We start from the raw sequence: 26,716 nt of genomic DNA, 5'->3' as shown, positions 1-26,716 counted from the left end.
GCATTTTTAAAAATGTACATCTTGTTCTCAAGAAGGCTTTGATCTTGTTAATCTTTTCATCTATGCATCAATCTGTTGTGTGAAAATGCTGGAATGTGCTCTTATTGTGGCAAGGGCTTTCTTTGGGTTTGTTTCCAATTTTTTTGCATAGTTTGGGGAATTTTTCTTCCCTGAGGCTCTCCCTCTGGCTTGATCCTACATGAAAGTTGACCACAGACGTGTCAGGTTCTAGAATGCCACTCTAGGCTATGTCTTTGAATTTTCTTTGCAGGGATTTCCTGAATACCAAATTGAAGCAATTATTTTTCTCTTTCCTTGCATTATGATAAAACATTTTGGGTGAGCCTGAACATTCAGCTGTGAGCAGCAGTGAGCTCCCTCTGCCTGTCTTCACCAGGTGGGACACATGCCAACCAAAGTTTTGTGGTTCCTATAGCATGAGGCAGAGTCTGGACTGTCTGTGTTAAGAGATTGAGCAAACTGTACTGCTGAGGTTGTGGTCATTTGTCCAGTTTGAGGCGTGGACAACATCACTAAATCCTTCTGCATTTGGCCACATAGACTTGGCCCTAACCTTGATCACTTATATTTGTTTTTCACTCCTAGTTCTTATAGGTTTAGACCTCAGGTTAGTTTTCCTAGTTGCAGCCACTCTTTCCTAAAATGTCCATCTGCACATGGTAGCAGCTGTTCTTGTGAAAACCCTTGTGTAAATCATAGGTCTGAGAAATCATGCCCTGTGGTATAACATGAACCCAAAGGAAAGTGAAGAGGGGGTCATTTGGCAGCCAAAAAAAACCCAAACAACAACAACAAAAAAACCCCACCACTTTTGCCTCCTATATATGCCTGTCAAAATAGTACGTTTGTAACTGAGTCAAGTCAAGACTTTTGCTGTTGTGGGACCCTCACAGAGCACAGTGGAGTAACCAAGGTGTCCTTTTCAACTTACCTCAGTGTAAACTAGAAATTGCTCTGCTGAATAGTTGATGTCATCATGATAATTGCTGAGCACTTCATCTGGGAAAGGAACTGATTCCTTTGGCACTGCACATAACTGCAAGAGAATTTGACTTGTGAAGGAGACCTGGGCAAGAGAAAGTTGGAGCATGAAAGGACACCTGGGAGGTGTGCTGCCAAAGCACAGTGCCTGGTGTTGACCTCTGAAGAGACCCTAAGCAGTATTTCATGATCTTTGAATATTTGTTGTCCTTGATACTGTTGGTCTGTAAGTGTAAACTTCTTGGCTTATGAAAACATAATGGATTTCTGTTTGTTCTTGTATCTTTTGCCTAGGTCCTGAGAGAGGCTAATAAATTGGCTGAAATGGAGGAGCCACCTTTGCTGCCTGGGGAAACCATTAAAGACATGGGTATGTGAAGAGGAAATTTCTCCTTGTTTGCTGACAAACAGTAGAATATCCGTAGAGCAAAACATCTTGGCAGTCACTGACCAACAACAGCAAACTGCAGATGTTTTGGGAACCACGATCAGGTTGTTTCATTAGTTGAGCAATTGCTCATCACATGGGCTAAGGTAACCATGTCTGCTTTTAGCACGTAGCAAGTACAAAGCAATTCAACGCTCTTACCGTGAGTGATGGGGTGAGTTGTACAGCTCTGCATTTGCTGCCTTCTGATGGGACACGGATCTGCTGTTTCAGTTTGTCCTTGCCACAGGGTAACTTCCTTGGCTGGCACAGCACAATTACATGGGGAATCTCTGTCCTGAACTCTAGGAAAGGTTACAGTGCTTTTGCAGGGAACTTACTGTGATGGGGGATGGGATTTTTCTTTTCTCATCCAGACGTCCTGACACGCGTCAGATTTGCTGATGCTCTCCATTCTGAAGGCTTCAGTAAGCCTCTTGATGAATTTTCTGTGAAAGATTTTGCATTTGCTTTTTTAACATGTTACCTTCCTCTTAAGATGATAAGGAAGAGTGTAACTTCAGTCCTAAACATAAAAAATCAAAACGTGAAAACTGAAAATACTTCACCAAAAAAAAAAAAAAGCACCCATCAGCAACAATACAAAAACAAGCAAGAAAACCTCCAAACAACCCACTCCAATGATTAATCTTCTTCTCGACCTCTTAAGGACTTTGAACTCGTACTCCAACCATACACTGCAGACTGATATCTAACTCACTCTACAGATGCAATTAGCAGTGACAGTGAGGCAGTATTTTGAAGGGTTCCTAGGAAATGGTTTAGGAGATCAGAGTTACCAGATACCAGAGTTATCTGTTGGAAAATGGTGTGATGAGCCACGTAAATCTGGAAGACTGGGTGGCTTTTGGAGTAGCCCAGACAGCAGCTGCCTGTTCCAGCAAGAAGCTAAAGGCAGCAGAAAGGAAATCTTTGTTATTCATCAGCAATAATTGTTTCCTGTTAAAAGTGTGAAGAAAGGCAAATGTAATGCTCCTTGTATTTTACAGGGAAGGGAAGAAAAAATATTTTCAGCCAACCCAATAATCTAGGGTAAGATTGGCCTGTAAAAGACAGGAATTCCACAAGCAGGGGAATTAGTAAATCTGGTTTCCAGTTTCTTTCTCCCACAGGTATTTTCTTATACATACCAAAGGCTGTGCTCATTAGGCTTTCCCGTGGTGATAGCACCACTACAACCTCTCTCTTATACCTGGCATTCATTCTCACAAAGAGTGAAGCACTTTAATGCCTTGGAGATGCCTGTTTATCAAGTAGAGACTGCTGAAATCACACAGCTGTGGCAGGGTTAAGGTCAGACAAGCCATGTGTGTAGGTACGTTTGTACATGCGCGGTGTAATTAAGTAAAATTGTTTCCTTAGGAAACCAGGCTAATAAAATGCAAATGTGAAGGGCGGTGTGGCTTACAAGCTGGCAAGGCCAGTGTTTGAGATCGTGCCTGGGGTTCCTTACCTGGAAGACATTTTTCTAGCACCTTCCCTCTTTACCCAGAAATCCTGTTCCTTTTCAGATGTAAATGCACGCTTTTCTTATTAGTGGATTTTGCTGGGGTTTTTTTAAGCATTTCAAAATTACATTTTGAATAATGGGAACTCCAGTGGAAAACTAGGCAGGCTGCCCTCACCCTTGTTATGCTTCCTGAGTCTGCTTTCAAACCTCTGTCAAAGTAGTCTTTGAAAAGAAGTGACTAATGAAACACTTGGTTTAATTAGAAATGGCTATAAGCATTTTGTGTTTAATTGTCCTTCAAACAAATACATGTATATTTATATAAATAAATAATAGAATTACTAGCAAGTTTTTTATAGGAGTGTATATTTTATTTCTTCTTAGTGAGATTTTGTGTGCTACATATTTTGCTCTGAATCACTCACTTCTGATATTTTAAGGATCTTTCTCCACATCCAGATCTTGAGAGTCAGTGAAGACAAGGCAGGAGCAAAGCTGACTTGAGGATTTATTTATATGAGTTGCCAGTGCCCTGGAGTAAAACAGACTTCTCTCTCCCCCTCTGGGCTAAATCTCATGGGATAAAGGTGGAGGAAATTTAGATCCCATTCTGACACCCCAGTAGCCTCACACCTCACATTCATGGTGGCTGTCTCCTGGGTGGGAGGCGAGCCGTCCTCCTGACACAGCCCTTGGAAAATGGGTCCCTTAGAGCTTGGAGACATGAGGTTATTAAGATGATCCAGGGATTTTTTTTATGGATTTGGCAGCTCAGAGTCTCCTCTGTGTTTTTGAGGGGTGTCATTACTTGTTGGTGATATTGTAAACCATTGCCACAACACAGCCAGACAACTGCTTCAATGGCAGAAGACGTGAGAGGCAGCAGAGGTGGGGAGGCAACAACTTAAATCTTGGCATTTTTAATTGATATAAAACAGAAGGGTAGTTAGGAGAGGTGTTTGCTGTGGAAAGCCAGCAGCACCTCTTGCCTTTTGCTGGAACAAGTGAGAAACATTTGAGGCCTTTTAAGAAGGGGACTGTTTTGAGTCACCATCACTCAGGCTGGAAAATAATTGAATTGTGCAGAGTAACTTGATCGCTGACTTCAGACCCAAGATCCCTGGCAGCTGGGTGTTTCACAGATTCATGGTTCCTGCAAATCACTGGAGCTCTGCTGCCTTTTAGCATGAGGGTCTTCATCCCAGGGTTGACTCTGCATGCAAAGGTGTGCAGAAGGACCCAGGCTTCCTAAAAACCACATGTACGAGAACTGCCTTCTCCTGCCCCTGGGGGCACAAACCATCTTGGGCACAATCCTGAGCTTTTATGCAGATTGCTGTCAGTTTCACATGTGTGCATCCAGGCAGGAGTGGTTTCCTCTTTTCATGCATGATGTTCTTAGCTACTGGCAGTAAGAGCAAACAGTTCGCACCAAACACTGGCCTGTTGACAGGGGTAGCAGTTCTGTGCAAATGTAGGATTCGATTCTGGGTGATGGTACTATCTCTACCCAAACTCTACCTTCTCCACAGAACTGAAATTTGCAAGTTAGCTCTAGGCTAGAACCACAGATTAAGCTTGTTTTAATTTCATGATCTGCAAGGTAGAGCCCGCAAATTTTGTTGCTGGCATAATTTTCCTCCCATAAATTAACCGTGGAATTAACAACGTCTTCTTGTCTTCTTTTTTTGTTTTGTTTTCTTAAGCTAAGGATGTTACTTACATCTGCCCCTTCACTGGAGCAATCAGAGGAACCCTTACTGTTACCAATTATAGGCTGTATTTTAAAAGCATGGAACGGGTAAGCTTTTGAATACTCTACTTTTGCTACCTTTTCAGTCTTTGACCTAGGTGTTAAACGTTTGAGAGTATTTCTGTGTGAAATGTGGCTATATGTTTGGGAATAGAGACATAAGGGAGAAGGAGCTGGGGATTTTTCCCCCTCCCCTTTTTAAACTCACAAATTTCAACTGTCTACAGGACCCTCCTTTTGTCCTAGATGCATCTTTAGGTGTAATCAACAGAGTGGAGAAAATCGGAGGTGCTTCCAGTCGTGGTGAAAATTCATATGGGCTGGAGATTGTATGCAAGGTAAACTTTTATCTGTGTTTTACAATAGGGGATGGGGAACATATATTTTTAAAGGTTTTCTCTATAGTACTGTAGGAAGTTCTGCAAAATGTTTCAGTCAGTATGACTTCACAGGTTTCAAAAAGCATGATTTTAAAAGTAATTTTCAGTATTCTCCAGCTCCGCTCATTTGGGAAGAGGTCCAAACCTTTTTTCAGGCTTTGTGCTGGGCAATGGCTTTTCTTCATCATAGAAGTGTAGGCCAGCATCTTCAGTTCCCAGGGTTGCCCACCAGGCTTATTCTAGGTAGACTCCAGTTACTGTGGAATTCAGTAGGCCTTTCACTCATTTACATTTCAAGGGCAAGAAAGGGAAGGGGCACATTTCCCCCCTCAATCATTAGCTCATGTCCACCTGCTGCTGTGCTTTGCCATCAGGGACTGGTGAGTAGCCTTCAGTCCTTGTCAGGGCTGTTCTTTCATTTCTTTCAAAGCAGCACATATTTGACCTGTGTCTCTCAAGAGTCTTTGGAGTAACTGGAAATACAAACTGCAGTAAAAATGAACAATTTGCCTTCTCATGTCTGCTTACTATAGACTCACAAAGTAGATAAAGTCACCATCTCCCCTCGTAAGTCTGTATCTCTGGACAGTGTGGCCCTTCTGCTTCCCTCAGGAAGAGCTGGATTCAAAAGCTTGTGAGTCTTGGGCTGCTGAGAGCTTGTCAGAGCCCCTCAATGCTGAAAGGGTGCCACTTGCTGGATCTGAGCAGATGGAGGAATGAAAAGGAATCCCAAACTGCTGTGGTCACTGCTGTGATTTTGGGGCACCAGGAAGCTGAGCAGACTGTCAGGCTGTGGGTGTGCTGAGTCAAGACCAGTTACTGCAATCTGTACCAAATCATCCAGCTACTCCTTTGTCCTATGACAGTCATAATCCACCCTGACTAGGGTGGGGTGCTTGTGCTGGCAAGCCAGTTTGTTCCCTGTTTAGGCCTGGATTCCTAGTCCTCAGCCATTTTGTCTACAAGGACACTTGGTCAGGTTTGGAGTGAACTGTATCATTTCCCTGTGTGGGAAACTCAGGCACAAACTATAGGATGGGTGTTTTGGCCCTTTATAGCATATTTATGTATGTCAGACTGCTTCACCAGGAGATGCACAGCAGCTTAGTGCAATATCAGAGTGGTACAGATGCATCTTATGCATCCTGAAAAGTTCTCTGAGACCAGTCACATACTCCCTGTGAGGAAGCAAAGTCTTCAGCTGTTTATCTCATTCTATGAGTTGCTGTACCATCTTCATGTGCTTGAACTTGATAGCTCATTTCCTGTCGAGTTTTAGACGCTCTACTGCAAGCATTTTAGTTGCAGGCTTGGCTGTTAAAACTTAGAGATGCTTTATTTACTTTCCAAATTTGGTTTTGTAGGTGACTATGGAAAGGAGGTCCTGAATGACCACTTTTTGTCTAACTGTGCTGCTGTGCAAAGTGGAGGAGTTCTTTGCTTCAAGACATCCTCTTGAGTGCTCTGAGAGATGAAAGCTTTAAAGGGAGATGGCAATGGCTGCTTTGCACCCAACTGGCTGTTCTTGGGCCCCCTGTGTGCAGTAGCTCTGTGGAGGTACTTTGTTAGGCCATCCCCTCCGGTGGTCTTACGGCACTGCCTGGTGTGAGAGCTCAGTGAGAGCCAAGGAGATCTGTCTCACCAAGTCCTGCTGGCCAGACATAGCTTTTTCTTGAGCAGGCTTTTCCTCAGGACTTTCAGCAGGTGGAGAGCTTCATGTGAGGGCAAGATGCTGTGGTGAGGTGCAGCTGTGCCCTCCCTCGGTGGCTCTGCTGTTGTTGGAGGCTGTAGACAACCCCTGAACCAAGCCTAATGTTGCAGTACAACATTTATTAATACAGTTTTAAATCAGTGCTAGAAAGAGCACTGTCACGTGACCCCATTTTGAATTCTGCCTTTTGGATTCTCCTTGGATTTGGAAGTGGTTCCAGAATTTGCAACATGATTTCCCTCTTTTTTTCCCCTAGGATATTCGAAACTTGCGGTTTGCTCATAAGCCTGAAGGGAGAACTAGACGATCCATATTTGAGAACCTAATGAAATATGCTTTTCCAGTTTCAAATAACCTGGTAAGTGTTTTCTCTTCGGCTTTTGCTAAAAGACACAGAGTAGCAGTAAACTGTTTTGTTCTGTCCCATCCACTTAATACAGCATTTACGTGGCGTGCATTTACTTGAAGGATGTGAAGTGCTGGTTTTCAAATCTCTTTTAAACTTAATTCTGTGGGAGTTTAGATGATATAGGAAACAGGAAAAGTCTGTTGGAGTGCCTTCTTTCATGCACGGGGAATGACTTACTGATAAAGCCTCGTAACAGAGAGAAAGTACTCAAATCACAGCGACATCCATCAGAGGTTTACAGCTAATGGTGACTGCACTGCCCCAAATCTGGAATGCAGCCCCCCTGTTCTCTGATGTTATGACACTGCAATTGTTGTTTCAAATGCTGGTTGAAAGGATCTTGTTGTTAATCTGTAAGAGCATCCTTGCCTAAGCAGTTTTATCTTCTCTCTTTAATAACAAACTCCTTTTGTCCATGAAGTACTAGGTAAAAGCCAAGCAAGATCAGGGACATATTGGAAAGTATATTGTTGTACTAATTACCTGCTACAGTGAGAGTGTTAATCTTTTTTATAAAGCCTTGAAAGAAAAGTGATGTGCTGGGGAAAAAGAAGGGTCAGTTATAAATTACTATTTGAGATAGCAAACATCCTGTAAATGGGCTCTGAGTGGGCTCTTAATGGTAAATTTTCTTTCTTTCAGCCACTTTTTGCCTTTGAGTATAAAGAGGTTTTCCCAGAAAATGGATGGAAAGTGTATGACCCAACCTGGGAGTACAGAAGACAGGTAGGTATTGTGCCACATCTTTCCTCCTCCTCTACTCTTCAGGAATGAGGGTCTGTGCAGTAAGGTAATTACAGGTTACCTGGAGCAGAGAGTGATTCTTCTGACAAATGTGGTGCAGGCTTGGTTGGGATGTTGTTCTCCACACCGCAGCGCTTGTTGAGAGCAGTACAGCTTTAGAGACAGAGGCACTGATGGACGTTAGCTCAGGTGGCAGAGAGCTGACTTTGGGCTGTGGTAGAAAAAGCTAGTGCTCTGGCTTGGTGATCAGATGCTGCTGGCAGTGGGGAATGGGGCATCCCATTGTTGAGTTTCACACCTCAGTGCTTGTTTGTATTAGTTTTAATTTTTTCCAGATTTTCCTGTCTTAAACAGCAACTTTAGGGGGAAAAAGTTGAGTGTTATAATACCTTCACTGTCTTAGGCGCGGCTTCTCAGCATAGGGATCAACCTGGAGGGCACTGTGATTTACCATAGTTCAGAACACACAGTTGTAGTGTGTCCAGAGCAGACTGATCAAAGGTATTAATGATTGTGAAGTGACAGGCTATTGTTTAGGAATATTGTGATAAAAACTTGAGTAGTCCTCTCTGGAGTAAAAGATGGGAGAATTTTGATTTTTGTAATGAAATCACTCCTGTCATAAAATTCTCAAGTAGAAGAAGGAGCTTGATTTGGTGACACGTTTGCCCTGGACACAATAAGCTTCTGTATCCTCCAGATCCATCAGAATAAAACCAATTTTCCAGTGTAAAATTAAGGAATTTTAAACCATGCAATTGAAAGATTTATTTGTGTCTTTCTCATCAAATCAAACAAAATCAGACCTCTGTCCCAGCCTAGTTGTTCATCTGATTCCTGGAATCCAAAACCTAAGGATTCATTTTTCTAGCTCTAGTCTTCTAAAAGCTGGGCATGCCTTCTAAATTGGTTATCTAGGCCTGTCATTAACAGATGGGAGAGAGCGCTTCACTGTTGGGGGTGATTTGTTCTCTCCTAAAATAGCTGCCTAAGATAGATAGCTGGCTTCTAGGCTGCTAATGGGAAGTGAGATGTATCTTACTGTATGCTGCCTTCATTGCAAAGAAGTGGATGTTTTGCAATGAGATGCCACAGTCTAAAATCCTGGTCGAGACAAACTCCAGTCGTTTGTAATCGCTTTGTGTCTGAGGTCAGTTTGATCATAGGATCAGATAATGCAGCAATTGTTGCTTTGTTTAGAATTTACTCCTTCTTGGTAGTTATTTTATGGGAAGATCTGCTTATAGAGAAGGATTTGCAGCCCAAGCTGTTTGAGCAAGATGCTTCTTTGTAGGGTTGAGAATTTTGAAGTAACAACTAAAAAAATACCTGTGCTATGAAAATAATCTCCACTGGAAAGCACAGCATTCACTCAGCCAAGCATCAGTCAAAACAGGTGAAGTAAAAAGACATTTTTACAATATCTGGAAAGAAGAAAGGGTGACCTTAGATAATTTCGATGTAGATTATTCCACTTTCTAAATCCTGGCATGTCGGTTTTTATGACAGAAGCTTTCCTGTCCATATTAGTTTTTATACTGTGATTATTTGGTGCACCTTAAATTTGTCAGGCATTTGGTTACACGGTGAAAGGATACATGTGTTTGCATGCCTGTGATCTGCAGCTCTTCATGGCCTTTCTGTAAAGAAGATTGGTATAAAACATGACGCAGCTGAGGCGTTGCTGCAGCGTGTACTTGTGCTGTGGCCTGCTTTTGTGCTGTTTGTGGGTGGGAAGGACAAACTTGCCTGATGGCTTCTTCGTCAAGAAACCAAAGTAACGTCCACGTGCTGAAGCCCACAGTCATTTCCTTACATTGGTAACTGCAAAAGCGAATCCAAACCAGGATTTTTTGCAGCCGCAGCCTCTCTGAGTTTTACCCGTGATGCGGCACAGTCACTACCATTCCAGATCACACAATCCATCTGTTCCAGTTCTTATCTCCAAAAGTGACCAACACCAGCTGCTGAAGAAGAGGCAAACGGTACTGCCGTAGATGTTTATGTTATGATCTGGCCAGGAGGAGAATTTCATCCCTTTTGTTAGATTGATTTAGGTTAGATGCTTTATGTCCCCTCCAAATCTTTTAGGTATTTCGGTCTGTTTATTTAATTCCAACATTTGTAACTATGGGTGTTCAGTTTATCTGTGTGAATGTCGTAGCCTTTTTCCTTAATCCAACCAGGTTCTGCTAAAGCAATAACAAATACTACAGTAAATCAGGATCATGTCTTGAAATGGCAGCAGGGATTCATTAACGGTGAAACAAAACTGGCATCATCAAATCAGATAATGGGATTACCTGTCTCTGACTCTATGAATTGTGATCAGAAATAGAAAAGCAGGACATATGCACTGTCAGCAGGACCTTCTGGAATTGGTTTAAAAACTGTTAGAGAACGGCTGGCCTGGGGCATCATCAGCAGCCCAACAGCATGGCCAGGCAGTAACTTGCTATATCTTAGGCCAGCTCAGTCTTCTCCCTGTGGAAGCAGGGACACACAGAGCGGGGAGTGGGGCAAAAGTAAACTCCAACTATTAGGCATCCAGAAAAGATTTTTAGACCGGGATCCATGGTAAATATGTGCCCACACTGGTAGACATGGCAAGTTTGAGTGCGGTATTAGTTATTAATTATAATTTTTATTAAAATTAATAGAAATATGTCGAGGTGATAGCAATTGTTGCAATTACAAAAGATACTCGGCAAACCCCTAACTTCCCTGTTAGCATTCTTGGGAAGGATGGAAATATGTAACTTATTAAAAATCTGTGATTGTGTAAAACTGTGGGGAGTAATAAACAACCTGTAGAGAACAAAAGGAACTCAGAGAGGTTTGAGATTTAGTTGGTAAATGGAATCACATGTGGCAAATGAAATTTAAAACTGAAATTGCTCCCTGATTTTTATTACACATGGGCTGGCAGAATATAAAACAGAATTGCAAAGTGAATAAGACTCACTTGAAACCAAAAGTCCTTAAGATGCCTTTGGAGTAACTTAAAGCTTTATTTTCCTTAATAAGGTGGGGAGCATTTGGAAAATATTACAAGAGGTTGTGAAGTTGTGTGATGTTTCCCTACAAAAGTCATTCTTGTCTAATATCCTTTGCTCTGGTCGTATCTGCTGGGGAGCCACAGTGTAGGGCTGTGGTTGCTGCTTTCAGAGAAAACATGTAGAAACTAATAACTCAGAAGAATTGACCTGTTTTGAGGATAAAAGAAGTGACCAGCATTAGTATACAAGCCGAGTGGGAAAGATAGAGCTTGATAGCATCATCCTCCAGAGGATTGTTGGGTGTAACTTAGGAGAGCTAAGTGAGGATTGAACTGTTGAATGTCCCATGGTTTAACTGAGGTCCTGCTTATGCTGGGTATGTCTCTACTGCAGAACAGATCCCAGCTCTCTGTACAGAACAGGTCACAGCCCTCAGTAAATGGCAGAGGGACTGACTTGGCTCTGTGGCTGTACCCTGTGTTGCCTGCTGCAGCTCAGGGTGTACTTACGTGTCTAAGCTCAGAGTGGATCTGCCTGATCCCGTAGAGAGATGTGACTGCACATAATAACAACGTGGAAATTATTTTTTTCCTGTCAGTGAAGGATCCTCATGAGCTTAACCTTAACCATGTGCTTTGCAAGGTGGTGGTGTCAGTGCTGTGCTGGTGTGGCTTCAACAGTTTTTCCCTGCAAACAAAGAAACTCCATCTTCTACAACATCGAGTGTAAATCAAGTGATAGCCAAACCCAAGTCATTCCAGTAAGGCATGAATGTCCATCTAGAAGGAAACTAAGTCTCGTTTGGGTGTGGAGTGGGCACAAAGGCTGTGTCTCTGTGGTTAGATGATACAGTTGTAAGAAGTGTTCCCAAGCACAGGGGCAAGTTTCAGGCATAGCTACAGACCGGGCTGTTACCATCCATCTTTTTAGTGAGTGTGTTCGAGCATCTTTAGCCACACACAAAGGTACTGTGATGCAAATCCAGGATCACCAGTGGCAGTTTGGACAGAATGTCCTGTTTGGAGGATAAATGAGTTTATAAGTACAGACGTGAGGTGCGTTGGTTCAGCTGGGCTCAGTGAGAACGGTCATGGGTATATTTAATTTATGACTATACATGTGGCTTTGCTGCCTTCCTCAGTGTGCCCTCTGTCAGCCACCAGAGATATGAATTCCCCTAGAATCAGGGGCTGCCAGCAGCATTAATTTACCTGGAAGGTGACAGACCTGTGCAGAAGTCTCTGGTCACTAATGTGGCCATGCCATGTGCCCTGGCAGCTTCAGGATGATCACAACCTGCTTTTAGCAAGGCATGCCTGAGTTCCTCCTGCAGGTGCACAGGCAGCCAGCACCCAGAGCCACTCCTGAGCCTGCAGAGGCTTATTGAGTTACATCTGTAACAGTTTGGTTTCATAGTAGGCTTTTGGGTGCTTACAACTTACCGGGAAGCAGTGAAATGCATCTTAGATGAGGAAATACCAGTGTGCTTTAGATCACGTTTAGCTTTTTCTATTGATTCCAGCTGGAGAAAGGGCAAATCTGAAGGAGCACGAATAAATGCAGAAGCTACACTGCATTATGGCAAACGTCCAGGGAAGATGCAAATTCAGCTTTTCTTCTAGCCCACTTGGCTTATTTCTGTTTGCTTCCAGTCCTTAAAGTCACGATCCGAACCCAAAGCGTTCTGGGTGGTGCTGTGATTCAAGGTTCCTGGGCCAGGGAAAAGGAGACATTCTCCATGAGTCAAAAGAAATTTGAATGCTGACACAGAGCATCTTCCCTTTCTTTGAGGGCTTGTCATGGATTTTTCTGGTCTGGGCTATTGCAGAGGAAAGATTTCCTTCAAATTTGCCAGTGTGGCAGCTGAGAGACTTAGAGCTTTGGAGAGCTTTAGAGGTCAGTTCTGGCTCAAGCAGTGTGTTCTGAAGCCACGCTTCCCAGCACTGTGAAGAGGGTGCTTTCCAGTGCCCGCTCCTTGGTCTTCTCCATTGAGCATTGATAGAGTTCCTGGGTAAAATGAAAAGGAGCTTTTCTTCTATGTAGCCGCTTGTTAGCTCCCATTTTTCTTGCCAAGAGTCTGCTGACAGCATAATTTTCATTCAGATTTTGGGGAGGTGAAATTTTCAGGAATTACTTATGGATCCATTGCATGTGCTTATTAGGACAGGACTGAGAACTAATTTGCCATTAGTCCACTTCCAGGTAGTAAACAGATTGGTCAAAGGCAAGACTCTAGCTATTCCCGGGCTGGCAGAAGATGGTGGGCCCAGCAGATTCCACCCTTGCTGCATACAGCAGGTAGACCTCTGAGCATGTTGTAGCCACCAGTAAGCTTGAACTGTGTATACACACTGCTTCATGTCTGGTTCTGCCAATTCTTTGGCTTCACAGTGCCAAAAATAGCTTTCCTTCAGGCTTTTGGGGTGATCCTTGTCGTAACATTTCCGTCCCAGGGAGGGCCAAAGTACAGCAGTGGTTCACAAAGCAGGGTGTGTGGCTGGTGCTAGACGGAAGGTCTGGCCTCCCCTCAGATTTCCATCCCTGACCTCTCTTGACAGCGTGACGCAGCGCTGGGATGGCGAGCGGGCTGCAGTGTGTGTGGGTCAGCCGCCATTACCCCGGCCCGTCTGACTCGTGTTAGATGTGTCGTTGATTTCCTGTGGCAGCCGCCGCAGCGCCCATCGGTGTCCCACCGCCCTGCCTTGGAACGCAGTAGTGTTTGTTGGAACAGAGGCGTGCATTGTGGGAAGAGCTGCTGGTACCCTCAATCACACTCTGTGCTTCACAGCCTGCCCGTGTTTGCTGCAGCAGATGTGTCTTCCCCACAGAGATGCTTTATGCCACTGCTCACCCCTGCTGCAGTGGGGGTTTTGTTTAAATCTCCCCTTGCAGGCAGCTGCACCAGCCACTCCCTCTTGCTCTGTTCTCTCCCAGCATCGGCCAAACCACGTCTGCAGGCTGTCGTGGTTGTCCCCATTGTGCTTCAGGTGTTACTTGGAGGTTGTTTTCTGGGAAGCTGTTGAGTGGCTTCACCGTCATGGCACGCTGAGCTCTGTGATGTGCGTGTGGAGATTCCCTGCTCTCCCAGCCCAAGTCCTTGGTACAACCAGAGAGCTTAGTGTGATGGAAATGTGGGAGTTGCACATCACGTTCAGTCATGCAAACGGAGACATACAATTGTTTAGTTTTTGGTGTTTTTAGAGGTTTGCATAGCTGTGCCACAAACACTGAACTAAGCCCAAATCAGGCTGAATTTTTTGCGTGTTTTACTTCCTGTTCTCCCTTTTCTCCCTCCCCTCCATTCTGTCTGGCAACTCCACTTTCATTCCCAGTTTTCACCCAGCACACTTGAACTAAGTGCCATGAGGGGACTGAGTTCATCACCCATTCTGTCCTGCTCCTGGCTCTGCTGTAAGCCCATGATGAGACAAAGGAGGTATCTTAAAGATGGGCTCAGGGGGACCACATGTGGTGCCACATCTGTGGCCTCCACAGTTCCTTTGCCATAGGTGACCCTGCCTGAAGATCAGTTTCTCTGCTCATCAGTGACTTGAGCAAAACATTCACTTCTCTGGGGAGAGACATGAAATGCAAGTTTCCAAGATAATGCATTCCCAGGTGCCAGCCCTAAATGTCCTTCATTAACAAAATTTGCCTTGAATTTCAGGCCTGGGGATTTGTCTGTGCTGAGGACTCAGAGCAACTCATTTGCTAACCTGCCGTTTCCTCTTTAGGGAATTCCCAATGAAAGCTGGAGGCTGACCAAGATTAACGAGCGCTATGAGCTGTGTGATACGTACCCTGCCATTCTGGCTGTGCCTGTAAACATTCCCGACGAGGAATTAAAGAGAGTGGCATCCTTCAGATCCAGAGGACGCATACCAGTGAGTGGGACAGAGGAAGCCACTTTGATGTGGTTTTGTTACGCATAGCTTTGGGCAATAAGTAATACCAAGATCAGGCTGAGTGGATTACAGGGAGGAAATAAATGGTCAGCGGATAATGAAAGTGACAACAACATGTTTGAGGACATAGAAAACAACAGTATCTGCTGAAACTACTGTTGTGAAAGAGATGTAGACTAAACCAAAACTAGAAGATAAGATAATTGAGCACAACTCAGACCAAATCTCAGTTCAGTTCCTGGGAAACACAAGGCAGCCCTGTTTGGCTGTTTGCAATTGTCTGGCCCACTCTGACTTTCAGGACAGAGAAATATGTAGTGATAGTCTTGATGAGAGCGCTTATTTAATGAAATTAAGACAAAGCACATTGTTATGATGGTTATTTCAGAGGTAACTGGAAAGGTACTGCTTTACTCCTCAAGTCTATATAGAAAATTCAGTCTGTTCCTAAAGTGCTTAACTTCTACGTGGTGTAACATAGAGTAAGACGTAGCCCACATACCGACTCAAACAACAGCCAGAAAAACAGTCTGCATCATATTTAAAAGTCAGACTTAAACAATTTGTTCACCTTTTGTTTGTTCAAGCTTTGGGAATGCCACTAGAATTAATAAGACTGAAGAGTTCTTTCTTTCACTGAGTTGTAATTTAATAGAATCCAGCCTTCTGGAACCCCTTTGAGATATAGGATCCCAAAGCAAGCCATTACAGGTAAATCACCTCACTGGTTTAATGAATCCCGCTTTTCCTTTATTTATTTCCCGTTTGTTTCCGAAGGTCTTGTCATGGATTCACCCAGAAAGTCAAGCAACGATCACTCGCTGTAGCCAGCCCATGGTGGGAGTGAGCGGCAAGAGAAGCAAGGAAGATGAAAAGTACCTTCAAGCCATCATGGATTCTAATGCCCAGTCCCATAAAATCTTCATATTTGATGCAAGGCCCAGCGTGAATGCAGTAGCCAATAAGGTTGGGTACTTTTTCCTCTGTCTAAAACTGGCAATGTAATAATTTAGAGCACATTTCCCACCACCATTTCATATTATTCTTAAGGATCACAAACGGGTTTTCCACTGCAGAAGAAGTCTGCATGCAATGATCTGATTCTGTAGACAGACTTTTATACCTGCACTGGTATCTGCAAGATATCAGTGTGACTGCTAACGCTCCATTATATTAATTTGCAATGGGAAATGAGATTGCAAAGGGAAAAGAAATTGAAGTAGTACTGAGGTCAGACTCTAGCACTCTGGACCTTGTATATCACCATTTTTCAAATTCACTTGGTTGAAAGATAGCTTCTTCTAACAGGGCTCAGAGCCCTGTCCAGCCTGACCTTGAATGTTTCCAAGAATGAGGCATCTACCACTGTTCTGGAAAACCTTCTCCACGCTTACTGTGAAAAAATTCTTCTTTATGTCTAGTCTGAATCTACCTTCTGTTACTTTCAAATCGTTAGTCCCTGTCCTGTCACAACAGGCCCAACTAAAACATCTGTCCCCATCTTTCTTATAAGCTTCCTTTAAGTACTGGAAGGCTTATATAAGGGTCTTCCCTTCCCAGCCTTTCCTCACAGGAGAGGCGCTCCAGACCTCTGATCACCTTTGTGGATTTGATCCAACAGGTCCCTGTCTTTCTTGTGCTGGGTCACCAGAGCTGGTTACTGGATCCAGGTGGGGTCTCACCAGAGCAGAGCAGAGGGACAGAACCTCCTCCCTGCCCTGCTGCCCACGCTGCTTTGGATGCAGCCCAGGACACATTTGGCTTCCTGGGCTGTGAGTGCCCATGGCTGGGTCCTGTCCAGCCTCTCACCCACCAGCACTCCCAAGTCCTTCTGGGCTGGGCTGCTCTGATCTGTTCATCCCCAGCCTGTGCTGATAACCAGGGGCAGCAAAGGGTTGCAGCCAGGGTTTGGTTGCTCCAAACCAGGTGCAGCGCCTGGCACCTGGTCTTGTTAAACCTCCTGAGGTTCCCATGGATCCATTTCTTGAGCTTGTCCAGGTCCCTCTGGATGGTATCCCATCCTACAGGAGTGTCAGCTGTACCATCAGCTTGGTGTCATCTGCACACCTGCTGAGGGTGCCCTTGATCCTTCTGTTTGTGTCACTGATGAAGATATTAAATAGCACTAGTCCCAGTACAGACTCCTCAGGGACACCACTTGTCCCTGCCTGGACATTGAGCAATTGGCTGCTACCCTCTGGCTGTGGCTATCCAGCTTCTCATCCACCAAACTGTCTGCCCATCATCTCCAGTCTAGAGAGAAGGATGTTTTGGAGAACTGTGTCAAAGGCTTTACAGAAGCCCAGGCAGATGATGCCCATATCCCTTCCCTTGTGTGCTGCTGTGGTCTCTCCATCACAGGAGGCCACCACGCTGGTCAGGCAGGATTTGCCCTTGGTGAAGCCATGCTGGCTATCCTGAATCACCTTCCTGTCCTCCATGTGCCCTAGCACATCTTCTAGATGGATCTGTTCCATGATCCTGCCAGGTGCTGAGATGAGGCTGACAGGTCAGTAGTTCCCAGGGTCCATCATTCTGCCCTTCTGAAAATTGCGTTCCATGCCATCACTTTAAGCTTTGTTTTAATGGTGGAGCTACTTTGTTGCAGTAAAGATTTTTTTTTTCTTTTCTTTTTTTTAATCTGCCTTTCCCACTATTTAGGAAAGGCAATTAGTGTGTGGGTTATCCTCCTCTGTAATAGTATGGTAAATTTTTAAATGATAGATTAGCGAATGTAATGAGTTAACAGCTTGAATGGGGATAAATTATAATTACAGAGGAAAAGAAGGCTTGTAATGTGATATTCTTTGGTAAAAATTATAGCATTCATTAGGAATTGCAGAAGAGAGACACAAAGTGTATGCCTGTACATGTTTGCTCCCAGCTGTATGATAAAGCCAATGGTTTTTGCCTGCTTCAGATAGCCCAGCCACTGTGGTATTTTGTCAGCTGCTATTTGCTTAGGACAAATGACTGGGATAAAGTACAAAATACAGTTTTGCTTAATGATTTCTGTGTGAATTTTCTTCTTCAGGCTAAAGGAGGGGGCTATGAGAGCGAGGATGCCTATCAGAATGCAGAATTAGTGTTCCTGGACATTCACAACATTCATGTTATGAGAGAGTCGCTGAGAAAACTGAAAGAAATTGTGTATCCCAATATCGAGGAGACTCACTGGCTGTCTAATTTAGAGTCAACTCACTGGCTAGAGCACATCAAGGTATGCATGTCTGCGTCCACTGCATGTGGCTGAGCAACCACAAGTCCTTACCAGTCTGGGAGAGATGTCTAGAGCTAACTCCAGGATTCTCAATTCCTGTAAATTTAAAGATTTAGAATTTGTTTTCCATTTATAGGCAATTAAAACCATAGTTTCTTGGAGTGAGGAATCTTAAGGAGATTGAGAAGCGGGACAAGAGAGGGGGCCGATATACTGGAACATGGTGTTTTGGAAGTGAAGTGAAGGATGTTCCTGGGTGATGTGTAACTGTGAAAGCTCTGCTTAGAACTCAGGAGTCAGAGAATTTCCAGGTTCTTGACTCGGCTCCTTGACATCCCGGCAATATTGCCTGGTCCAGACGAGCGATTGCTGGGAGTTTGGGGCCCTTGCAGGAATCCAAGCAGAGTCAGAATAAGGAGGCAAAATGTTTTGGCTTTGCCAGATGCTGGTTTTCAAATAATGTTCTCTCTGTTCTAAAAATATCCAGCTTAGATTGTTGCTCTGCTGATGCAGACAGGGGCAGTTCCGCTCCTGGGTCGGCTGCAAGGTGATGGCAATTCCTGTCAGACACAAAACGCTCCTGCATTTAAATCTTGACTTGTCCAAGGGCTGAGCTTTATGCAAGGGCTCTTCTAGAGTTGTGCCTACACTACAGTTGAGATGTGTCGTCATCTTGCTGGAACAGAAAACGGGTTCACCAGTTTGTTGTCCTAGTTCTAAAGCAGTTGGAACTGATTTACCGTTCTCCTTGAGGCAAGCAGAGCCCTTGGTTTGTCCTGTGCTGTCACTGGCCATTTTTCATTTATCGTTTCTGTTCCAAAGAAATTTTGTAATTTGTTTTTTTCCCGTGTCCTAGCTCATTCTTGCCGGAGCCCTTCGGATTGCTGACAAAGTGGAATCGGGGAAGACTTCTGTGGTTGTGCACTGCAGCGACGGCTGGGACCGGACAGCCCAGCTCACCTCCCTCGCCCTGCTCATGTTGGACGGCTACTACCGAACCATCAGGGGCTTCGAAGTGCTCGTGGAGAAGGAGTGGCTGAGCTTCGGCCACAGATTTCAGCTGGTGAGTCGCTAGCCCACGGAGGGCACTGGACAGAAAGTTATTGTCACTCCTGAAGGATTTCAGAGGAGTTTACCATTTCCTGTGAGATGTTAACTGGCTGAACTCACAGAAGAGAGGTGAATGCTGATATTACTGTTTTCTACCTATAATTCCATTCATCTCTTAACCTCCTTGGGACTGTATTGGTTAGATACAAGGAACAGATGGTATTTAATAGGTGTCTGACTCCTGACTCAGGTGTCTGACTGATAATGTCATGTTCCTATGCTTAGGCTTAAACTAGCAGTGTGCTTTGGGTTCAGTGCTGGCATTTCTGCTGGGAGCTGGCAGAGACCAGTGGGATATTTTTTGTCTTTCTTTCCAGTTCAGTTCATTTTCTCAGACCGCTTGGGCACCATCATCTAAGAAATGCTTTGGTATTGAAGACATTGGGGAATTTGTTTGCAGCCTTGGCCTCGCATTTTATTCAGGCACGCTGTATTTTTGGAGAGGCTTCTGATTATTTAGGTGAAAGAGCAGCAGTTTGAGCCTGGACCAAGAGTAGTTTGTGGTTGTGCCCTTGCAGTTGGCAGAGAGGCAGCTTTGTGGGTTTGTGACCCAGCGGTTTGTTATGGTTTGCACTGATGGGAATTTGAGAGATCCTTTCAGTCTTTGTTCCTATTGTGTTTGCTTGTAGCTGTTCTCTAGCGGTTGCTAATTTTGCAAGGGCTAGAACAAGGTCTGTGTACAGCACTTGCAGCAGTGGGCTGCACTGTCAAATGCTCTGAGGAAGGTGGGGAAACTGAGGCACTAAAGCGACTGAGGTTCTGCTGCAGCAAAACTTATCTGGTATTTGAACAAGGAGTATTTTAGCTTCTTCACTGTCTAGACAAGGGAGATACTGACAGTGATTTCCATTGGTGAGGGGAGAGCAGTATTAGGGATCTCTGTTACTTACATGTTCGTGTTCTATCTTTGTACAGTACATGGGGCTCCGGGGTAATTAATGTCCTCCGCTCGTTCTGAGGAGTCATGCCTCACATGTGTTGGCCACACAGCACGGTCAGGGTTGGAGGTCTGCTTCTGGGAATCCTGTCATTGGTGCCTCTCTGGAGGTGGCAGGAGATGGGCCGGGCTGGTGTTTGTACAGCTCTTGGAAGCTGCGAGGTGTTGCGTGATGGTTATCGCCGCATGCTGTGCCTGTAGGTAGTGTTTGCATCTCGCACCCTCTCCTACTGAAGTAGCCAGGACAACAGCTGCAACTGAAGCAAAAAGCATTCTCATTTTTTTTCCTTCTGAACTTTAGCTATTAACTGAAATTGGTGCCAGCATAGCATCTGGAGCCTCTACTCAAACAACTCTTGTTTTAACTTAGCATGAAAATATCCCCATAAAGAATTTTCACTTCAAAGACAAAGAGAGTATCTGTCCTTTACTCCTTTACCCACTGATATGGACAAAGCAATATCAGGACTCATTTGAAGTTTTTTAAAGCTGTTGGTAAAGGTTTAGGTGACTGAGAGCAGACCCCAGCAGTTTCCCCATGAAGCCCCGTGTGACTCGAGTTCTTTGTCCTGCTGTTTCAGAGGGTTGGCCACGGGGACAAGAACCACGCGGATGCGGATCGCTCTCCCGTCTTCCTGCAGTTCATCGACTGTGTCTGGCAAATGACAAGACAGGTAAACTGCTGGGTGGCACCCGTGTCCACAGAGCCAGTGCACCGAGACGTGGCACAGTGTCTGGACACAGGAACAATTTCCAAGCCAGCCTGTGCAGGCTCTCCTTCCTGCGCTTGTACTCTTGCCTTGATTCTGGCAGCGGGCTTTTTGGGAGTCTGTTTAGCAAAGAGCCCGAAAGCACTTGCTAGTGTAAGTCCCCAGCACGGTGGGTGCAGCAGATCCCTGTTGCCTCTGCTCAAGCTGATCCTGTAACAAGCTCCATTTTATCTTCTTCTGAAGGTAAATGTGCTGCTCCCAATTCATAACGTGAGGTACAGAGCTCAGTGCCTCACTTCAGACCAGGCATGGCTGAGGTACAGTCCAGGAAAGATCCCCTGTGTCTGGGAGGTTTTTCCCCAGGCACGTGGAACCTGGAAGGTTTTTTGTATCTTCTGTGACACAGAAGTCAGCTATAGTCAGGCAGTTCACCGAAAAAAAAGCTAGGCTCACCCTGGGTTAAACCAGGAGAAATGGAAGAGAAGGATGGCACTATATATGGAAGAGAAGGATGCCACTACATATGACACTGTACCACATCCATGCAGGGAGAAGAGGAGGCTTTACCATCGTCAAAAGTCACTTTCATTGTGGTCTCCTTGGAATGCTCCTACAGCTGGGCATCCTGACCTGCAGCTGGTGAGGTCAGGATGTCACAACTGGGACAGCCTGGGAAGAGGAGGGTGGTTGTGAAGGAGGAAGGCCTCCTGCTCTCCTCTCCATCACCCCTGCGTGTCTTTGCAGTTCAGTGTCTTTGCATTTATTCTTATTGACCCTTTGTGGAGTTTCAGTTGTCCCTGTCTCAGCTCAGATTGTTTCTGCACACAACCCAGCAACAAACATGGCCTGTGCCCACAGACCCTTTTCTCCTGCTGACCTCTGACACGAGGTGCCTCCCTGCTGTTCCCTCTGGGAAGTGCTGTGTTAGGCACCCAGGTTAGTTCCATCTGGCCCTGGGAAATGTCCACTTTTTGAAGGTATTTATTTCACGTGTGCCTTTTGTTCATAGTCTGGCTGCACGGCTTGTCATGAGGGACAGGCAGAACAGAGCAAGCTTCAATTTGAGCAGCACTGAGTGTATATAAATACAGTGCTCTAACCCCTCAGACCTCTGGCTTTTGCTCAAAATTCCTCTCTGCACATGCAAAGCAGCTTTCCAAGAGGGAAACTCTTGCTCCTGGAAGGAGCAAATATGACCCTGAATATCCAGCCAGGCAGGGAACAGGGACAGATCCTGTTTTAGAAATCCAGAGGCCAACTCCTTACCAAGACCACAGCATGGGAGAAAGTTTATTTTCCTGTTTTAAAATCCCAACCTTATTTTCTATTTCTGCCCAAAGTTCCCTACAGCATTTGAGTTCAATGAGTACTTCCTGATCACCATCCTGGATCACCTGTACAGCTGTTTGTTTGGGACCTTCCTGTGCAGCAGTGAGCAGCAGAGAGTGAAGGAGGTAAGACAGCTTCTCTCTGATGTAAAAGCCTGTTCCTGATTGCTTTAGCTGGCCAGATATTGCTACAGAAGCTGGTTCCTCACTCAGAGGCAGCAGTAGATGTGCGTCTGGGAAATGCCAAGCCCCCTTCTCAAGAGATGTGACTTGGGGGATTTTCCATTTTGTACAAACTGCTGTCTGTTGGAGGCTTCATGTTTCAGAGCAACACCATGTCCCTTCTGGACATACTCTGTCTACTTCCAGTTAGTCACTAGTGGTGAATAGCTCCTGGTGTCTCCCAGGTAATGGAAACACTGTTTTGCTTTGAGCTTCAGGTTACTGTAACCTTCTCTGTGGGAACCGGTACTTTTGTGTCATTCCTTTTCTTTGATGTGGTCCCTTTAGGGTGCTTTTAACTGCCTAGTGTGTGCTGCCATTCTGCACACACAAGTTACAGCAAGTAACTGGTCTTTATGTGTGCTCTTGCTGTGCTTGCATCTTCCCAGGAGAGGAAAACTCTCCTACTATTATTAAGGACAAGCCTGTCCTGCCACAAGCCAGCTCTGCCCTGCAGCCTGGCCGAGGTTGGTTTGCCCAGGGAGGAGCGTAGAGATGTGTACATCCAGATCCAGTCTGGAATTAGGAGAACAGTGGCACTCATTCTGCCTCACCTACCTGTTGGTGAAGCATTCTGTCACCAAAGGCTGCAGCCTGACATCACAGAGGTACATGAGGGCAGTGCTGTGTGGACCCGGTGTGATTACATTTGATAGAACATCAGTTAAAAATAATCATAAAAACTAGCTGGAAAGCAAAAGCGATAGCATTTTACTGTAGTGAAATCAGTGTCCCTGTTTCTCGGGACTCCACAGTGATAGAATAATTGTCATTTCCAGGGAAGGAAATCTGCATGCTGTTTGCACATGGGCTTGGGGTTTTCTTTTAAAAGCCTAGTGAAGTACTTAATGTAGAAAGTACTTCAGCACTGGTTTCAGTGGGAGTATTCACAGGCGTAATTATTCCACTAGATCAGGGCCTAAGTCAAATGTTTTCTTGTCTTCCTTTGCAATTATCTACTCCAGCAAGTCCTCCAGGAGCACTTCAGAGAAGTGAAGTTTGCCTAAAGCACTGGGAGTTTGCATGCCAATGTCCCTCGCTGTAGCAATGGTGACTCCTGGTCTGTGGTGTCAGCTGGGTGGGTCAGAGGGGTTGTTCCGTGCCGGGGCGTGTGTGCCTGCCTGCATCCATGTGCTTTGAGTACAAGAACCACGTCAAAAGAACAGTTTGGGGTTTTTTTTAAGCTACAAAAACCAACCAGCTCCGTATTAATGACAGGCATATGTCTGTGCTGCTGTAGTTTGTAGATAGCTGGGATTCGTGTGGCAAATAAAGCCTCCTCCACCCCCTTCCCTTACAGAGCCTTCCAAAAAAGACTGTATCACTTTGGTCTTACATCAACAGCCAACTGGAAGACTTTACTAACCCCTTGTACGTGAGCTACTCCAACCACGTCCTGTATCCCGTGGCCAGCATGCGCCACCTCGAGCTGTGGGTGGGCTACTACATCCGCTGGAACCCCAGGATGAAGCCTCAGGTACTCACTCCTTTTCCTACTGCTGCTTCCCTCTCTGCCAGTACCAGTGCTGTTACTTTGGGGGTCAAGGCCTTTAGGTAATATACAAACTTACATACATATATAAGCCTCTGCTTAAATCTGAAAACAAACTAAATTCAAATGCCAGCCAGAGCGAGCACCACCTCGAGCTGCCTAGTGCAGCTGCCCAGCTGGACATCACCACCTGGTGAAATCTGCAGGAGCTGAGGATTCTCAGCAGTCTGGGAAGTTTCTCATTTAGACCATGGGAAAAATGATCTGAATTCTCTTTACAAAAGATCTTAAAACCCCTAAGACTTCTCTGGACGTTGGGTTCTAGATAGGAATTTGGGGGCTGTATTTATTTAAATTACTGGTGATGGTGGAACCTGCCTGAGGCACAGGGGTCTGACCCCAGCCAGCAGGGAAGCTGGCTTGCCCAGGGCAGGCACCTCAGACAAGGAGTCTGAGCATGACCCTGAATGCTGACATCACTTTTTTAGTAGGAAGGTACAAAAATTCCCAATTGCCTGAGGTGTCCGTCTGCAGGTTATAGTTTTGCAGACCTGCAGCATTAGAGACAGGAACCCTGCAAACACTTTGCAGCACTGACTGTTAAACTCAGAACTACGTGAAAATATTTAGAAGAATCTGGCTGGGTTTTTTCCTCCCAAGCCCCTGAAATTATGTCCAGGCTGCGATGCCATGGCCAGTGTCCCCCAGAAATGCCAGAGATCAGAGTTTGGCAATTGTCATCATTCAAAGTAGGTACAGACTGTTTTGTTTAGCCACGCATCATGCGTGTTGGATCCAGATGAGCAGCCCAGAGCCAGAGCAACCACTCCGGTACCTGCGGGCTGGAGACTGATGACACTCATGTACCTCCTTCCCTCATAGCTCTAAGGTCAGCAACAGTTTAGTGCTTCAGGCTCCCCCTTCCCTGCTGACCTCCCAGTGCTCAGCTACACCTTTCCTTGCAGGAACCTGTTCACAATCGCTACAAGGAGCTTCTGGCCAAGCGCGCTGAGCTGCAGAAGAAAGTGGAGGAGCTGCAGAGAGAAATCACCAACCGTTCCACCTCGTCCTCGGAGCGAGCCGGCTCTCCCGCACAGTGCGTCGCTCCCGTACAGACAGTTGTATAATGGGACTTCTTTTTGCTGACTACCTTCCCAGGACCATGGTGGGCAGCTTTTCTGAAACCTCCTGGATTTCCAGCATGGTGCCTGGGAGATGCCAACCTATTTATTTATTTCTCTCCAGGGTAATTTATTAGTACTGTAGCACTAGAGAAAGCTTAAAGCAAAAGCCAACACAGACAAGGCCCCCTATGCAATTATTACCCTTCTCAGTGGCTAGCTTATAACACAAGCCAATTGCACTTGCCACCTGTAAGAAGCCTGGAGCTGGCTCTTTTTTCACTGATGTGCTGGAAATCACTTGTCTTGAAAGAGTCTGTGCACAAGCATGAAGTACCGTGGAGGAAAAACGCCTGCTTAGAAGTTGGAAAGGCCAAATCCGACTTTATATTGGAGCCTCAGATGCAGCTGTGCCATCACGCACCTTCCTGCACCACAGAGTGAATGAGGGCATTTGCCAGCATGCCTGGAAGCAAGCAACAGCAGCGTCTGAAACAAGTCATTCCCTCCACCTCAACCTAGATCATAGGAAGCCATGTAAGTGATGCCTTACTTAAAGAAAGGGCAGCTTCTCCCAATGAAACACTGCAGTAGAGGAACAACACAGGACTTGATTTTGTAGGACAACGTTTTACTTCCATCTCTGTTTACAGTGGGTGTGCCAGGATGCCACTTAAGCAGAGTGGCATCTTTATTTCAGAGGGGGGCGCAGAGTGTGGCTCCCCTGAGCTTTCCACAGCTCCTCTGGCCTCCAGTGCCTCATAGCCATCAGGGGGAAAGGTAGTGGAATACCAAGGGGCACGTGTGAACGGCTGGGATCAGCCATTACATTTTGCTTGGATAAGCATAATCAGCAATTTTAATGCTTCTGTGCAGGGTTATAGTGGTGTAGTTATGGTATTTCAGCTTTCTGCTAACTAATGGAAGCAACTGTGCATCAACCAAAGACGCCTTTCTGCCTGCATTGCAACTGCTGCTTTAGGTTTTTCTGGCAGACTGAACAGCTTAGCCATTTTCTAAACCCCTTTTCCTCATAGTCTGCTTCAAGAACTGGTGTCACTTAACTAAACTTGAGCTGAAATTCTATTTTAATACAAAAAATTACTGTAGGAGCTACAACACCCACTTGGTGAAACCATGACTGCCCCCTTGCTCTTCCAAACAGGTAAGCACAGGGTTGCAGAGGAGGGGTCTTAGAGCAAAGACAGTTAAGTATGTACAAGGGCTTCAGGCTCCTTCTCCCCCCCACCTGCTGAGGAGAAGGGATACTGCTTGGTGTGGGCTCCTGTGTTGCTCTTTTAGGACCAGATCCCAAACTGTGGGCACCTGCTATTCCACTAGAGAAGGATTTTAGGAGGGAGTGTAGGAGTAGACCATTTTCACCTAAGAAACAGCCTTTCAAAAGCCAGACTCCTTCCAAGGCAGTTAGCGGTCATTTCCTCCTGCAGTCTCCACTTCTGCCTGCTCTACTGCTGCAATCACCACACCGTGCTTACAGGGAAATCCACAGCCACCTTCTGACAGGACAAGTAACAGGCTGCACAGCATCACCACGCTTGTTGTAGGTTCAAGAGTGCAAAGAATCCACACAAAATACTTTCTTAAGGACTTGGATTTGCTTTGAGGTTAAAGGGCAGGTCTGCTCTTATGTACAATCACTATATAAGATGGTTTAAAGCATTATTCTGTATTAGCAAACTGACTGTGTGTGTATATTTTGTTTCTTGATGAAGGCTGTTTGGTTTCCTTAACACTAATAAAAACAGATAAATGGA

The 26,716-nt window shown here is 45.2% G+C and overlaps 1 protein-coding gene across 5 annotated transcripts in view; it reads left to right on the top strand.

Moving 5' to 3' along the window:
- MTMR2 (myotubularin related protein 2) overlaps nucleotides 1-26,716 on the top strand; it is a 62,562-nt gene extending 35,846 nt beyond the window's left edge. For 3 of the 5 annotated variants that reach the window (XM_040054582.1, XM_040054580.2, XM_040054579.1), the window contains exons 3-15: nucleotides 1,297-1,372; nucleotides 4,607-4,701; nucleotides 4,881-4,991; nucleotides 7,001-7,102; nucleotides 7,796-7,879; nucleotides 14,631-14,780; nucleotides 15,579-15,767; nucleotides 17,836-18,021; nucleotides 18,878-19,084; nucleotides 20,650-20,742; nucleotides 22,119-22,232; nucleotides 23,629-23,805; nucleotides 24,786-26,716. In XM_040054582.1, the coding sequence (XP_039910516.1) occupies nucleotides 1,327-1,372; nucleotides 4,607-4,701; nucleotides 4,881-4,991; nucleotides 7,001-7,102; nucleotides 7,796-7,879; nucleotides 14,631-14,780; nucleotides 15,579-15,767; nucleotides 17,836-18,021; nucleotides 18,878-19,084; nucleotides 20,650-20,742; nucleotides 22,119-22,232; nucleotides 23,629-23,805; nucleotides 24,786-24,947 (1,716 nt within the window). In that variant the 5' untranslated portion in view covers nucleotides 1,297-1,326 and the 3' untranslated portion in view covers nucleotides 24,948-26,716. Of the gene's footprint in view, nucleotides 1-1,296; nucleotides 1,373-4,606; nucleotides 4,702-4,880; nucleotides 4,992-7,000; nucleotides 7,103-7,795; nucleotides 7,880-14,630; nucleotides 14,781-15,578; nucleotides 15,768-17,835; nucleotides 18,022-18,877; nucleotides 19,085-20,649; nucleotides 20,743-22,118; nucleotides 22,233-23,628; nucleotides 23,806-24,785 lie in introns of those variants that run through there. The other 2 variants (XR_005699350.2, XM_040054581.2) reach the window with 2 other exon arrangements.

The sequence above is a fragment of the Hirundo rustica genome, chromosome 2, assembly GCF_015227805.2.
Source record: "Hirundo rustica isolate bHirRus1 chromosome 2, bHirRus1.pri.v3, whole genome shotgun sequence".
Lineage (NCBI taxonomy): Eukaryota > Metazoa > Chordata > Aves > Passeriformes > Hirundinidae > Hirundo > Hirundo rustica.
The sequence above is the reverse complement of the archived record's forward strand: the minus strand, read 5'-3'. Positions and strand labels throughout refer to the sequence as shown.